This window comes from Saimiri boliviensis, chromosome 12, assembly GCF_048565385.1.
Source record: "Saimiri boliviensis isolate mSaiBol1 chromosome 12, mSaiBol1.pri, whole genome shotgun sequence".
Taxonomy (NCBI): Eukaryota; Metazoa; Chordata; class Mammalia; order Primates; family Cebidae; genus Saimiri; species Saimiri boliviensis.
This window is the reverse complement of record NC_133460.1, coordinates 110249017-110264404: the sequence shown is the minus strand read 5'-3', so window position 1 is coordinate 110264404 and position 15388 is coordinate 110249017. Positions and strand designations below refer to the sequence as shown.

The following is a 15388-nucleotide window of genomic DNA, read 5'->3' as shown; positions in this document are numbered from 1 at the left end:
GGGACAAGGGTGGAGGAGACTCTGTGGCCACATCCTTAGAGCCTTGAGAACAAAGAAGAAAGCCCTCATCCCCAGATGTCCCAGCTCAACATGCTGTAGGGTAGATTCATGATGCACTCAGCTTGGGTCCCGTGTTCATCTCCGGATCAGGAGTGGAGGAACCCTCCACAGAAACAAAGTGAAGCGTGTTCCCTGAAGACGGGAGAGGTCAGGCAGCACCTTCTATATCCACAAAGTTCAGTATTTAATTCGACTCTTGACTCCCCGTTGTCCAGACGCAGAAAACCCAGGTTCTGTTTAGAGCCTTACTCTGTCTTCCACCAGCTCAGCTCCCCAGACTGCAGACCTTTCAGACCTTGACCTTGACATTATCTGCCTGGATTTCCCTTCCCCTTCCACCTGCTTCTGGGCCCGGCCGGCTCCCACTCCATCCACTAAAGCCCGGGAGTTGTCGGCTCCCTCTGCAAAGCCTTCCCCACCTGCGGCACATCCATGCCCCCAGAAGAGTTTCGGGTGTCCAGGTTCTTGCTGTTTCGAACAAAGAATTATAAGAAATGAACAAACAAAGTAAGGAAAGAACAAAGCAACGAAAGCAGAGATTTATTGAAAATGAAATTACACTCCACAGGGTGAGAGCAGGCCTGAGCATAGGTGCCCAAGAGCCTCGTTGCAGAATTTACTGGGATTTAAATACCCTCTAGAGGTTTCCATTGGTTGCATGGTGTACGCCCTATGTCAATGAAGAGGGTGAAGTAAAGTTACAAGATCATTTACTCGGTGTATGCCCTAAGTAAATGGAGAGGATATTTCCTGTCATAGCTGAAGTGCTTCTGCTAGATTTACTTCTAGGAAGTCAGCATGAATCGGCCTTATGTTCCTGCCTCCAGACCCGATTCTCCTGCCTCAGAAGGACTCTGTTTCTATTCTGCGATTGCTCCCTTCACCTTGGATTCTGTGTCAGCCATGACCCTACCAGCCCATGGTGTCATCAAGACAGGGGCTGTTCCTGCTTCTCTTTGTATCCCGGCAGTCAGCACCTGGCAGTGGTATTTGCACAGGAAATACTTCCTGTGGTTGTGTTGAACAGGATAAAATAGTGTGCGTTATGTAAAACATTGGAAAATAATTTAAAACCTAAGTAACCCATGCCTTGCAATCTTTAATGAAGTTCTGGTAGATGGCATACAGTTTTATTAATAGTCAGGATAAACAGGGGGTTTCTTCCCCCTTTCCATTTATATTAGAAATACAATATTTCAGGGTGTGCAAAATCATTTTTCCTCACCTCATACATACATCGCTGCTTTTAACATTTCATTGCTGTTCTAATCTCTTCTGTGACATTTCAATATTGTCAGCTGGTTCTCTCACCTGCGGGGGAGCGGGAGGGGCGCTGCCCTGGATCAGAATGATTTTCCCAGCAGGTGGCTCAGCCATTGATTCCAGCTGGCAGGGCCTGTGACTTCCAGGCAGGAGATTTTCCCAAATTAGAAATCTGCCAGTACTATTCATGGAAGAGTATGTGTGTGTGTACCCACATGTGCATGTGCAAAAGTGTGTGCGCCCAGGTGTACGTATGAAGGAATGAGGTGGGAGGGAGGGACAGAGGGCGGGTCTACACTGACTGTGTGGGTGGTTGTTCCATGAACGCACACCTGACTCTGTTGTCTGAGTCTCCTCTGAATTCTCCCTGGAGAACCTAACTTAAACCAGGAAGGTCCTAATAGGAGCCTCCTTGGATTATCTGTTTAAAAAAAAAAAAAAAAAAAGAGGTCACAGTCTTGCTACCCGAAAGCTTAGACATTCACAACACAGTACAATTCTGCACTCATCTTTTTATGGTGTTTTTATTTTTCCACAGAGGCCTGATTGCCAGCAGCTTCACAGAAACCCACTATCTGCAAGATGGTACTGATGTCTCCCTCACTCGAAATTACACGGTAATTCCGGCACATCGCCATAATCTTGCACCACTGGATCTGTGCTTAAACTTTGTAGCCATTTTATTTGGAGCAAAATCATATGCCCAGATTCTTAACATAGGCCCCAAGACACGCCTGTGTGTCCCTTAGTGGTAGGCATTCCACTGTAATTCCAAAAACACCAGCCTTGACCAGGTATGTGCACCGACAGCCCTTGCAGAATGGCATTATGGCAGGGCTGACCTTGAAACCACCTTCCAAGGACTATGGATGCTCATTTGAGCAAATCCTTTTTAGAAAACCTAGCCAGTTAGAGGTGGCTTGGAAGGCAGCCATGCCTGGACTGAACTTTTCTACATTAAACTCTGAGGTACCTTAAAGAACTTTAAAAGAAAACTGATTCTGCTTAGCCCACTCTGAATGTATCCACAATGTAGAAACGATTCTATATCATGGGAGTTACTGTAACACGACATTGATCATCTTTCAGGCCGCGTTTCTGGTATCTGAACTTTTAGCTGTGTCCTGTACAAAATGCTCACTTTATTTGTTGCTTTAACAAATGTTTGCTGTACACTCGTTGTGATCTGTCCCATATGTGAATATGGGGATTCAAAGACAATAGGACAGAGTCCCTGCCCTCTGGGAAGGAGGAAGGTTACTTGTTTTAAAGAGCCGTGGGTATTTATTTTAAAAAGGATGAGCTACAGGCAGGCTTTGCCCTTATCAGTGAAGCTTGTCAAGTAGCCATTATTGTCTGCAGTGATTCGTTCCTTCTCTGCATGACGCCAACACTTTTCTTTTATCACTTGTTTGACACTTGGCACTTACAAGCTGATACCTGCAGCCTTCCAGGAACTTGGTAGAATGAGCTGCTGTAGCTCTCCCAGCCCAAAGAAAACACACGGAAATCCTGGATAAAATATAAACATTTAGGAATTGTTGCTAATGCCTGGTCAAGCTCAAAACAGAGAGAGCGAAATTCCCAAGAAGCAGAAACAAAGAGGGTATGTTACTTCTGAGCGCTGGCGGGTAAGTTGTGGCTCACCAAGGGGCTCTCCAAAGACCCACAGGGCTATTCAAGACCCAGAAAGAGGGCCTTGTGCTTGGGTTTGAGAAAAGAGAAGTAACTGCCTGAAGCGGAGAATCCCACGAAAGCCAGATTCCCAGGAGAGCTGCTTTTCTCTGTGAGAAAGAGACAAAAAGATCTCTTCCAATCCAGAGATCGGGACTAGGGGGAAGAATTGTCTGCCAGGTGTCCTGGATTGGAAGAAGATTTCATAAAAAATGAAGGCACTGAAACCCCACTTAGTCTTATGTGTGGATGTTGGGAATAGTCTGGGCCTGTGTCCAAATTTTTAATACCAGCATGGGGATGGAAATCCCAGTCAAGATGTTGACCTCAAAACCGTGAAACTCCCATGGACCCAGGCAGAAGCCCAACCCAAAACTGAATAGTTCTACAACCCAAATAACAGGAGATGCCCACGTGGAAGAAAAAGGAATAAAAATAGTAAAGATGAGCCCCAAATCAAAATTATAAGCCACATAATGCAAAAAGCCATTGTATTCAAGTATCAAGCAGACAAGAGAAACAAGAATCAGGACCTCGAAGAATGCGAGATAAAAGAAAAATCAGAGAAAAGAAATTTAAAGAGAACAGAATGGGTCTAATAGAAATTCTGCAATGAAAATACATAAAATTTAAAAACACACACAGGATGCACGCAGTGTTTAAACAGTGTGGCAAGCCTGTCCCTGAACTGAGGAAAGACCTGAGCCTTGAAGAAAATCCACCAAGGCAAGCAGGAAGAATAACTAAGTACAACACACTCCAGGGCAGCTTATGATGAAACTGCAGAACACCAAAGATGAACTCTTAAAACCACTTGAGGCAAAAAGAGAGATTTGTACAAAATAATGACACCTAAACCAACAACAAACTCTTCGTTAGTCACTTTGCAATTATAAAACTTGAGAGCTAAGGGGAAATTATTGTCAGTCTCAATCCTAGATTCATTAATTATTTTGTAAGAATAAAAGTGAAATAGACATTTTCATACAAAGATGAGAGAATTTACTACCCTCAGATTCTAACAAAGGTATCTGCCAAAGGGTAATTAACAAAGAATAGCTCAGTAGGAACGAAACTGATTACCAGCAGCAAGGACAGGAAGTCAAAGGCACTAGTAAGCAAAATCATGCATGTGAATAAATTTAAATAAGCTGCTTAAAATAACTGTTACAACAGTGACCAGATTTGGGTGGTTTAAAACAAAATGAGCTAATAGATTTAAAATTTTTTAAGAATATGTATTGTACTAGAGAATAATAGGCATGCTGATTAACTTTAGATTTTGATAAGAGTGTGTCCTGCAATTTTAAGTGTAACTATTTACAGAATAGAAAAATACAAAATAATAAGATAAAAATGAGCCAACATATTAATCTCTTTATATGTAAGTAGATGGAATCTCTTTATGAAAATAAAAACAGATAATCTGCTTAGAATTTAAAATAAGATCCAGCTACCTCATTTTTACAAGATTCACACCCAAAATATATAATAATGTGAAAACAAAGGAAAGGAATGGAAAAAGGTATAGTAGACAAATCTTAATCCAAAAAAAAACACAGAAAACCTGCTGTAGCAGTATCATCAGAGAAGATAGACCTTAAGGCAAAAAAAAAAAAGAGCAATTTAAAAGAATGGTAAAATAATTTTGAAACTGTATTTATCAGCAAAATTGTCTCAAAATATATAAAGCAATGAATGACAGCATCCAGATATAACTTTTAAATCTAATTATAGATTCATCTAGAACTAAGCTTTAGCCTAGCTCCTAATTAAAGGATTTCATAAAATCCAAAACAAAACAAAAAAGTGTTCAAGATTGTGGGGTAAAGCTTTGTTTGGTTCCTAGTAAGTTGACCAAAAAAGCTTCCAATACTGAACTGACATAGCATTTTGCAATTCTTCCTCAAAAGAAAAGTCTCTAGATGTAAAGTTGATAATTTATAAAGCAAGTCACTGAAAATATCTGGACACATTCACGGAGTGGGAGACTTAAACTGCTCTCAGAAATGAAGATTTTTCAAATGAGCAGATATTAATGAAAAGGAAGACCAAACAAACAAACCAAAAACTAACAGAGAAAATGAATTAAACCAAAAGCTGGTACTTTGAGAATATTCACAAAATGGACAATGCTTTTATAAAATTAATCAAGAAAGAAAGAATTCTCAAGTAAATAATGTTAAGAATGCAAAGAGAGATCTAAGTATTGTCATTCAGAGATTTTTTTTTTAATCACAAGAATATTATGAACAATGCTAACCATTTTCTTGGAAAATGTAAAATTGTTAACACTGGTTCAAGGTGAAAGAGGAAAATTTAAATATAACTATGTAAAGAAATTAATTTTACAAACCCTATCCAGTACATATTTTAAAAATACTTTCTGATTGACTTCCCTGAGGAATGCAAGGATAGTTCAGCATTAGTATATCGACTAAGGTAATTCAATCCATTAATATCTTCAGATTAACAGTATTATAACAGATATTATTTCTTCTATGATAATCTATACTATTTCTTATAGCGATTATAAAAGCTTTTGTGAGTGGGGAATGCTATCTCTCCCTTTCATACCCTCATAAAGCCTCACATAGCATCTTGGCATATACTAGGTTTTTAATAAAAGTATCCGTCTAGCACTGCATTGTCTTAGGTGATGCTGTGTAAAATTCATTACTTATCTATTCACTCAACAAACACTTATTAAGTATCTCCCGTGTGCAGACACTGTTAGGCAATGGGAAGACAGGCTGACTAAAATATATTCTTCAGCATATAAATTCTACTGGAAAGCCACAGAACATCTTAAAGGCATTTTAAAAATACATTTTAATATAATCACTATAATAAGAGATATCACACATGCCTTTGTGATATTTTAACTGTGACTGATTTTAATTCTTTGGAGGCCATGTCACTAAGGAAATGACGTTGATCTGGTTCTTTAAAAGTGGGTAGAGAAGAAGAGCAAGATGGCGATGAAACCTTTTAATACTAAGGAGTTTCAGCTTTACCTGCTGAAAATTGGGAGCCATAGGAAGTCCTCATGCAGCCGAATGGCCTGTTCAGGTCTGTGATTTAGAAGGGGTCTCTGATGACAGAATGGAAGAAAGGTTGGTAGGATATTGGTAGACAGAAGACAGGAAGATTTCCTATGAGCCCACTGTAGTTGGTGAAAATTTTGCCCACAGACATGGGCCTTGGAATGGTCAGCAATTGGCCAGAGTCAAGAGCTCTTGGGAGGTCAAAGGAGCAGGATCAGGGGATAGCGGGTGGGGGAGGTGTCATCAATGGGACTTTCCCTTCTGCGTAGGCCATTGGATGGTCAATTTGTTCCTCACTGGTACCATTAAGGAGCAGTTGCTGGTTGGAAGGCAGAGAAGACACGTCTTGCTTTGCCTGTGTTGAGTTTGTCATAGGACAGCCAAGTAAGGGTGTTCTGCAGGCCGAGGGATTTATAAGAACCTAGAGTACAGAGAAAGATGGCGATGTAAAGTAAAGATCTGTGGATCAACCTCATACGTGAGTGATAGGCGGGGCCGTTAGTTCACATTTGACATTTTTTTCCTCCTTTACCCACCGTAAGATCTCATTCACAATGTTTTCGACTCAGCACTAAGGCTATCTCCACAGTGAAAATTGTAATTTCAGAAAGAAACAGAGAAGAGAGATCTTAGAAATATCACAACAGTAGGCTCCAGTCTTCCAAATGTCCATGATCTGTGACGGTGCACGGTGCTTGTCTAATACGGACATCTCTAGAATATGTAAAATATGCGTTCAAAGTTATTTGAATAGTTTTATGCTTTCCGCTTCAGCCTCCCTTACTAGTTTTCATTATCTTAGGCATTTATATTAGTCAGGGTTCCTTAGAAGGACAGAACTAATAGGATACATGTGTATATGAAAGGGAGTTTATTAAGGAGTACTGACTCACACAGTTACAAGGTAAAGCCTCACAATAGGCCGTCTGCAAGTTGGGGAGCAAGGAAGCCAGTCCAAGTCCCAGAACCTCAAAAGTAGGGAAGCCGACGGTGCAGCCTTCGGTCTGTGGCTGAAGGCCCGAGGGCCTGTGGCAAACCATTGGTATAGGTCCAAGAGCCCAAAAACTGAAGATCTTGAAATCCGATGTTCAAGGGCAGGAAGCGTGCAGCACGGGAGAAAGGTGAAAGCCAGAAGACTCAGCCAGTGGAGTCCTTCCACATTCCCTTGCCTGCTTTGGTCCTAGCTGCACTGGCGGCAGGGTAGATGGTGCTCACCCAGACTGAGGGCGGGTCTGCCTCCCCCAGCCCACGGACTCCAATGTTAATCTCCTTTAGCAACACCCTCACAGACACACCCAGTAATGATACTTTGCATCCTTCAACCCAAACAAGTTGACATTCATTATTCACTGTCACAGCATTTTTTTCTCCTTCTCACTTGGGAGGAAAAGTGCAGTAAGCCAGAAGAAGAGAAAATAAAGGACTAGAGAAAGAGAGGTCCAACAGCTACCAGGTCTGTTTGGGACTTGGATTGCAAACGCTGAAGGCTACATATCCAGGCATCTTAGTAAACAGCCCACGTGGAAGGGCTCCAGGACGTCGATAGTGGTTGTGTCCATGTGGTGGGACACTCTGTACTTTACTGGGTTCTTGGATTGTTGTGTGCACAGGAGCGGGGACTCGCATTTTTCCTCTTCTCATTTTCCAAGTGGTGAGTGTGTGAAAGGGTGAATGCTCCCTTGCCCTCCTCTTCCCCAGCCCTCCCCATGGAACTATCTCTTTACAGGGAAGAGGGTGGGAGGAGAAGGCCCTGAAAATCCCTGGTCCCTGCTAACTGGGGAGTGGCTGCAGCCCCTGCCTTGGGCAGCCCTTGAGGTCAGTAGTGGGTGAGATTTGCCCTTCCGTCCCTCCCTCCAGAGAGTCCTCTAGGCAGCAGACTTCCTCATCCTCATCTTTCCCAAGATGGTCCTGAGGCTTTGGCTGGGAAGAAAGGGAAACAGGTTGGAGCGTGGGGAGGATGGAGGTTGAAAATTGCAGGAAGCCTCTCTACTGCTGAGGCTGCACTGGTATCGTCTCCAGAATATACCAGAAGCCTCTTTTTTGGAAGTGATTAAGCTGATGCTGTATTTTGATCTTCATCTGACTCTGAAACATCCCCACCAGGGGAAGCAACTGAAAGATACATTAATTGACACCCCCAAACCTCCAGAAACATCAAGCACATGATGCTTTTATAATTAGAAAAATGGTGACTTTTCTTTTAACCCAGGAGTTTTCTTCCGCCATTCCTTTGAGTGCCTTTCCAAGCAGTCAGCCTTGTTACGGTAAAGACAGATGGGAGTGAACAATCTTGTTCACTGAGTAAAACCCACAGCCCGGAACAGTGGTCCTTCCAGCAAGACCCCCTTAAGGAGAGTCCGAGGCCTCGTATTGTTTTTCGTGGTGAGGACCCAGATGCAGCTCTTAGGGTTTTGTTTTTATTGAATCAGGCTGGAAAACAAAAAGAAATTTGCTGACTCATCTCCTCATCCACTAAAGTCAGCACACAGTGAATTTTCCTAAATTTAAAATTATATATAAAATAAGAACCACTTTTTGCTGGCCATAGTGTATAGAGCTTTTTTTTTTTTTTTTTTTTTTCCATGTCTCCACAATTGGTGTAAGCTGGTTGACTCAGAAGACTGGCTGACTTTAATTTCGGAGTTAATCACGTCTTTTCTCTTGACTGTCCTGAGAGGATGAAATATTTGTGGCTTTATCCTTTGCTGACCACATCTAAGGGAAGATTATATTTTATATTGTTACTTTTAATAAGGCCTGCAGGAGACTATCTGCATGACATTTCTACTGTTACTTGCCAAAAGACAGCTCTGGGAGAGGTTGGCAGAGGCCCCCAGAAAGGCTGGATGCAGTCAGTGCTTTGGAGGAAATACGTGTGTCTGTGACATGCGTATATCAATCACCTGCACTGTGCAGGCATCATGACCTGTACACATGCTCGCTGACACTGAGAATATAGCAGGGATTAAAAACAGACACGGGGACCATGGGTGGGGGGAGGCTGGAGGGAGAAGACTGCCCTTATCCTGGTAATCACAAACATAATTGACATCTGGGCTAAGTGCGCCAAAGGAAAGGCCACTGGGCCCTAATCGGGTCTGAGGGATCATGGAAGCCTTTACGGGGAAAGGAACGTGTGAACTAAGAGCTGGAGGCTGAAGAGGCATGAACCAGGGGAGAGGAGAAGCAGAAACATTCCAGGCTGATGCTGAGTTTTACCTGGGGGGAAGGGGGTGGGACACAAGGAAGTGTTTAGAAGCTGATGAAAGTCAGAGCGTATAGGATCTGAAGACCATGGTGATAGCCTTGGTTGTGACAGAGGAACATTAGGAGGCCACTAAAAGCCCTTACCCAAGGCGTGTCATGACTACGTGTGGGCTTTGAAAAGCACCCACTGGCTGCCGCATGAAGTTGTAGTCAGAGGGAATGGGAGGGAAACTCTGGCAGGATCAGGCAGAGGGCTCTTGTGGAGGAGCCTGAAGCCCAGGTGAGAAGCAATGGCAGCAGAAGCCAGGTGCATGGACTGGAAAATGTCTTACCCCTAGAAATGATCAGGACCCAAAAAAGCTCCATTCATGGTGTATGTTTCTCATTGGAAAAAGTAGAGAGCATTTGCTTTGATAGTGTCAAAGGGGACCAGTTGAGTTGAACTGATCCGTGAACCATCAGGTAATGATAGAATCTAATATTTTGGCAAAAGGTGTTGTTTGGTGACATCCCATTCATTTCCATGGCAACTACCGATTGTCAGAAAGGGTTGGTATCTTCTACCTCCGGCTTGGACTAGACAGGTCAGGGCAAATGAATATCAAAAGTTAACCACAGTTCATTACAGTTAGAGAGCGTCTAACGGGGACGAAAATATAACTCTGGAGGGAAGGGGAAAGGCAGAGATCATACACATCTCATAAGCGTATCAAGTGAGAGTGGTGTTGCGGGTGGGCAGCGACTATCTGGGCCAGTGGCATGGGGGTAAGAGGAATTTACCAAGACAGTTGTAGGTAAAGAAAGGGAGATTTATTAGCGACTGTAGGAAAATACATTGCAAAGGAGCAGCGGGCAGGCCAGCAGGAGAGGAGCTGACTGTGAGGAGACAGAGGCTTCCTGGAGATTTTCTAGGTTGATGCTTGTGCGGTGTGCTGAAGAAAGCTTTGTGCAGTGCTGATAACACCGAGGTTGTAGTGAACTACCTGGCGGTTTTCTGTCAGCTGGGGGTGTGGTGATAGCTGGGCACAGGAAGATTGTGAGTGATGCTCACAGGACGGATACGTGTCCTGGACCGTAAAGAAAGGGAGACTTATAGCTTATCTGCTTCTTCATTATGCTTCCCCCAATCCTGCTAGCCTGACTCCCCCTCCCTAACTAGGACTCCATGAGCAAGGCCCATCATCATATTCTTCTTAAAACATAATTGGGAATGGATTGAATTTCCCTGCTGTTGCTGTACTCCACACATACCTAACTGACCAGCTCTCTCTGCCTGCCTCTCCCTCACAGGGCTGCTCTGCTGTCCCACTGGCCGAGGCACTCAACACCAGTGCCTTCTCTCCCCTGGATCTTCACCCAAGTCCCATGGTGACTCCAACCCCCATACTACATTCCACACCCTCTCCTGTCCACTGTCACATGGCTGTGCCAGCTCAGGCCCTCCTTTCCCCACAGCTGGAAGATGTTTTAGCTACCTGACTTTTTCTCCCCACTCCCAGTCTCACCTAGTTTTAATCCAGACCCCACTCCCATCCAAATGATCCTTCTAAAACATCTTTCCATTTATATCACAAGATTGAATATGCATTGCAATCTCCCAAATCAGCAGCAGCTTCCCCCAGTGCTTCCTCAGTCAAATGCAAATTTCTCAGACCAGTATTCACCTTCTCCAATGGTGACAACCCCTACCTTTTCACTCATGCACGCATGTATTCATTCATTCATTCGTGCACTCATTCAACAGATATTTACTGAGTGTCCAATGCTGTAGCTAGCATTGAGTAAACATCAACAACAGGCAAAACACTGTGCACAGAACTTTTCGTATGTTCTGTTGTTTGATCTTTACCAAAAATCAATTTTTACTGTCTTTATACCCAGGTGAGAATACCGAGACATGGAGGGGTTAAGTAACTAGGCCACACCCACTGTTAATAAGAATTCAAACCCAAATAGTCTGATTCTAGAATCTGAGCTCCCAGTCTACAGCCACCCTACCCGGAATGAGCCTGATCTTGTCTGATCTTGGAAGCTGAGCAGGATCAGGCCTGGGTAGCTCTTGGATGGAGAGTCCCAACTCTTATATGCTGTGCTACACTGCTTCCGATTCACTGGGAACAAAACACTGAGTCTCGGTTGTATGTTTCTGGCCGTGGTGTTTGTAGCAGGGCAATTAGTATATAAAACTGCAATGGGGTAGATTAGAAAAGGGGTGGCATTTATTTGCAATGGGAGACACCTAGAGAATGCTTCTGGGGGAGAGCAGAGGATGTTCAGCTGAACCAAAGTCCTAAAATATGAGGACAGGAGAGGCCAGAACAGGCCTCTGGGAATTTACTAAATGCATCGCTCCAAGGCCCAACTGAACTCAGATCAGTACACATCCCATAATCTGTGGCAAGTCTGCAGAAGGGAGGATGTGGCCCCTGTCCTCAGGGAACATACACTCTAACAACATATGACTTGATGTGCCCATAACAGAGATGCTCTGGGAGCCAAACAACGCAAGGGGCAAACCCGTGTTCCCAGGGAAACTCCCTGTTTTGGTGACTTTTCTTCCATGAAATTGTCAAGAAAGGGCAGGCTCAGAGCTAGACTTCTGTCTAGAGGCAGTATACACCATGGTTAGCATCACAAGCCAGAGCCGGACTACCCAGGTTCAAATCCCAGCTTGAGCACTTAACCAGCTGTGGGATGTGATGATGAAACAGACATCGAGCCTGGCACGCAGTCAGAGCTTTGGAGAAGTGAGCCAGCCATGGCCACTGCTGTGCCAGTGATCACTTCACAGCAGTTCTTCTCCACGCTGTACCATATGTTCCTTGTGATCCCTTGTAGATTCTGATAACAGATGAGAAGCTGGGGTGCCACTGGGAGTAAGGTAGATGAGCATGCTGATAACTGAGTTCTTCCGGCTTGTGTGTCTCCATCAGATTGCAAACGTACCCACAGGACTTCTGACCCCTGCCTCTGCTAACCTCCTCATATGCATTTTCACACAATATCCAAGAAGATTTGCAGCTGGGATTTAGAGCCAAGTGACAGGGTATAAGCAAATAACCCTCCCTTCTCTCTAATGGGTCAGTTTCTCTCATGCACATTCATTCATTCATTCAACAAAAATACACTGAGCAATGGGTCAGTCTGGAGGAAAATAGCAGGTGGAAAATAGAGCTTACAGCAGAGTGGGTTTAAAATATTTATGTTCATATTCCAAATCTGTAACAATGCCTTACATTTGATGAATTGCATCCCCATGTCATCTTTATTTGAGCCACAAAACTCTGGACAATTAAGTGCCCATCCCATTACACAGATTAAAAACTGAGACTCCAAGACTCAACCCCAAGATTTCCAGTTCTGGATGGATCTAGTGGTCTCCCTGCTGCAGACATGCTGTTTCCAGGCCCAGTTTGCCTGGAGGTCCCAAAGACTGTGAATGTGATTTTGTAAGCGTGTGTTCTCTCTGCAGAATTCTAGCACAGCAGAATGATTTCAGTGGCCCCTGAGGTTAGTTCTTTATAGTCCTTTAACCAGATATGGTTCTTGTTATGAACGTGAGAGCGGAGATCCTCGGAGGATGGGTGTGGTGACTTATTTCTTCACGATCCTCCCTGCACACTCTCAGGACTAAGTGTAATATAGCCCAGTTATAGAAACACACAGGGCTGCAAAGTCACTTTTTTCTTTGCTCAAATGCATTGTCACCTTGTTTTAGTCTCAAGCAAACATGTAGTAGTATGTTGGGGCTTGTGTGCAATGAAACGAGGACCTGACTGCAGTCATGCTGACATGCTGGCTGGCAACAGACACACATGTACATACACACACACACACACACCAGAAACACACGCACACCCATATACAAACATACATATATACATGTGCACACAGACATGCACCCATATATGTACACACACACACATCTACACACAAAAATATACACACATGCCCACATATACACAAATGCATAGCCATATATACACATGCACACACATGCACATGTACACACATGCACACACCATATACACACATGCACCACCACATACCACATATACATACACATCCATGGATATGCACACACACAAACATACACACGTGCCCACATATATACACATATACATCTATAGACACACACATGCACACCCATACATCCCCATGTACATATACAGCCATGCACATGCCATATATATGCACACACAGAAATATACGCACCTGTCCACATATGTACACATGCACAGCTATAGACAGACATACACACATACACGTGTATGCTCACTCACCCTTGGACCCCTCCTATTTACAGGCTTTTCTCTGAGTTTGGAAATGACTTCACCTTCCTATGATGCTGTGACTGACATTGCAGTGAGGCTCTGTGGTACTCATTCTCTGCCAAGTGTGGATTTTACGTGACAGCTTTGCTTTTCTCATGAGGCCACATGTTTCTGATAGTCAGGTATGGAGGGCAGCTGTCTGGCCTGGAGTTGAAAGGCCTGGATTTCATTTCCTTCTCTACCATTATCCAGCTCTGTGACCTTTGATGATATTTTAGGCCTTGGTTCCCCATCTATTGAAGGAAGGGGCTGGCTAAAAGAGAAAGGTTGGCCTTAGATGGCCCAAAGCTTCCTTCTGGCCAGAACACTATGTGATTCAAGCACTAAATTACAAGAGTTCGGCACGTTGCCTATGGCAAGGAGTCTGGGAAGACCCTTCAAAGTTCCCCTAAAGAAAGCATTCAGAGTGATTTCCATTTGGTATACTCCCTAACAGACTTTGTCTGCTATGATTCCTTTCTAATCACAAGGTCAAGCCATCTTTGTTACCATTTGAGCATATCAAATGCCTTTCTTGTCCACTGAGAGTTTGGTAACAGACGTTTGATTTTACTTCCCGCATGGCATAGAGTTGAGGGTTACCAATTTTCAAGTTCAAGAGTTCTTATTCCATCTTCCTCTTACCCACCATTACATTTGATTGATAGTATTAAACAGAAGGAAAAGTTATTCTACTGGAGCGGGAAAATGCATTAGGTTAAGTGATAAGTATATAAAATACATGGTTAGAGGTTTTGAAAAGGAAAAGATGTAATTTTGTGGTTACGCATGTTTGGGGCTCTTTTTCTGTGTTGTGTTTTGCTGGTAGAAATAGAATGTCTTGGATCAGCAGAACTAGGCAAAGACGCCTGGCCTACTGGAGCCGTTTCTTGTTCGGCAATGCCTTTAGAGACATAAGCATGAGGAAAAGAAAGAGGCTCTCCAGTTTGGTGCTTGAGGCAATCAGAGAGAGGAACAGGGATGCAGCGTAGGCAGCTCTGCGGAGGGTTGTGGCCACAGCCGGCTGGTAAGGGCCATGTGGTGATCAACAGGTCATGGGGCCCTGGGGCGCAACACCCTCTTAGGCATGATGGCTCCCTGCTGTATCTCTTTCTGGTGTGCATAGTCAGACCCAACAAGCTAAGTGTTTGTGAACCCACGGGCCTGGTTGGTGGCTGCCTCTTAGCATCAGCGCCCGCGGAGGCATGCCCTTGGACAGGGGCACACGCTCACCCGGACATTGTCTTTAGCGCCCACTGCCGGCCACTAGTGGCGATGTAGGCTGTACTCCTCTGCCTTTGACACTGCCTAAGAGGGTCGCCCTCCCTCCCCAGGGGTTAAGGACTACATCTTCTCTGCTCCCCGTCAACAAATTTCCCAACCAACCACGTGACGCATGGTGTGACAACCATATCTTGCTGAGTTGTGAAATTATCTGTGTGATGACTTATGCTATAAAAACTAAACCACATTTGTTTAAACATTTAAGGAGACATATTGAAAAAGATTAAATCTTATGAAATTGTAATTGCCTTGGAAGATCTAGAATTTGGAGTTCTAATAATTGTGGTCAGTCATCTAAGAAGTTAATCACTGTCAGTAATGAACAATGGACTTGGTAGTCAACTGTCTGAAGATGATACAAAAGTGATGTTAAAGCTGGAAGTCAGGGCCAGATGTAGTGGCTCATGCCTGGAATCCCAGCTCTTTGGGAGGCCGAGGCAGGCAGATCATGAGGTCAGGAGTTCAAGACCAGCCCGACCAACATGGTGAAACCCTATCTCTACTAAAAATATAAAAATTAGCCTGGCATGGTGACACACG

At 43.9% G+C, this 15388-nt stretch overlaps 1 protein-coding gene across 1 annotated transcript in view; it reads left to right on the top strand.

Moving 5' to 3' along the window:
- The window catches only part of ADAM12 (ADAM metallopeptidase domain 12), a 376200-nt gene that overhangs the window by 233380 nt on the left and 127432 nt on the right, over positions 1 to 15388 (top strand). Inside the window, exon 4 of the mRNA XM_074383072.1 lies at positions 1862 to 1940. Coding sequence (XP_074239173.1) covers positions 1862 to 1940 — 79 coding nt within the window. The remainder of the gene's footprint in view (positions 1 to 1861; positions 1941 to 15388) is intronic.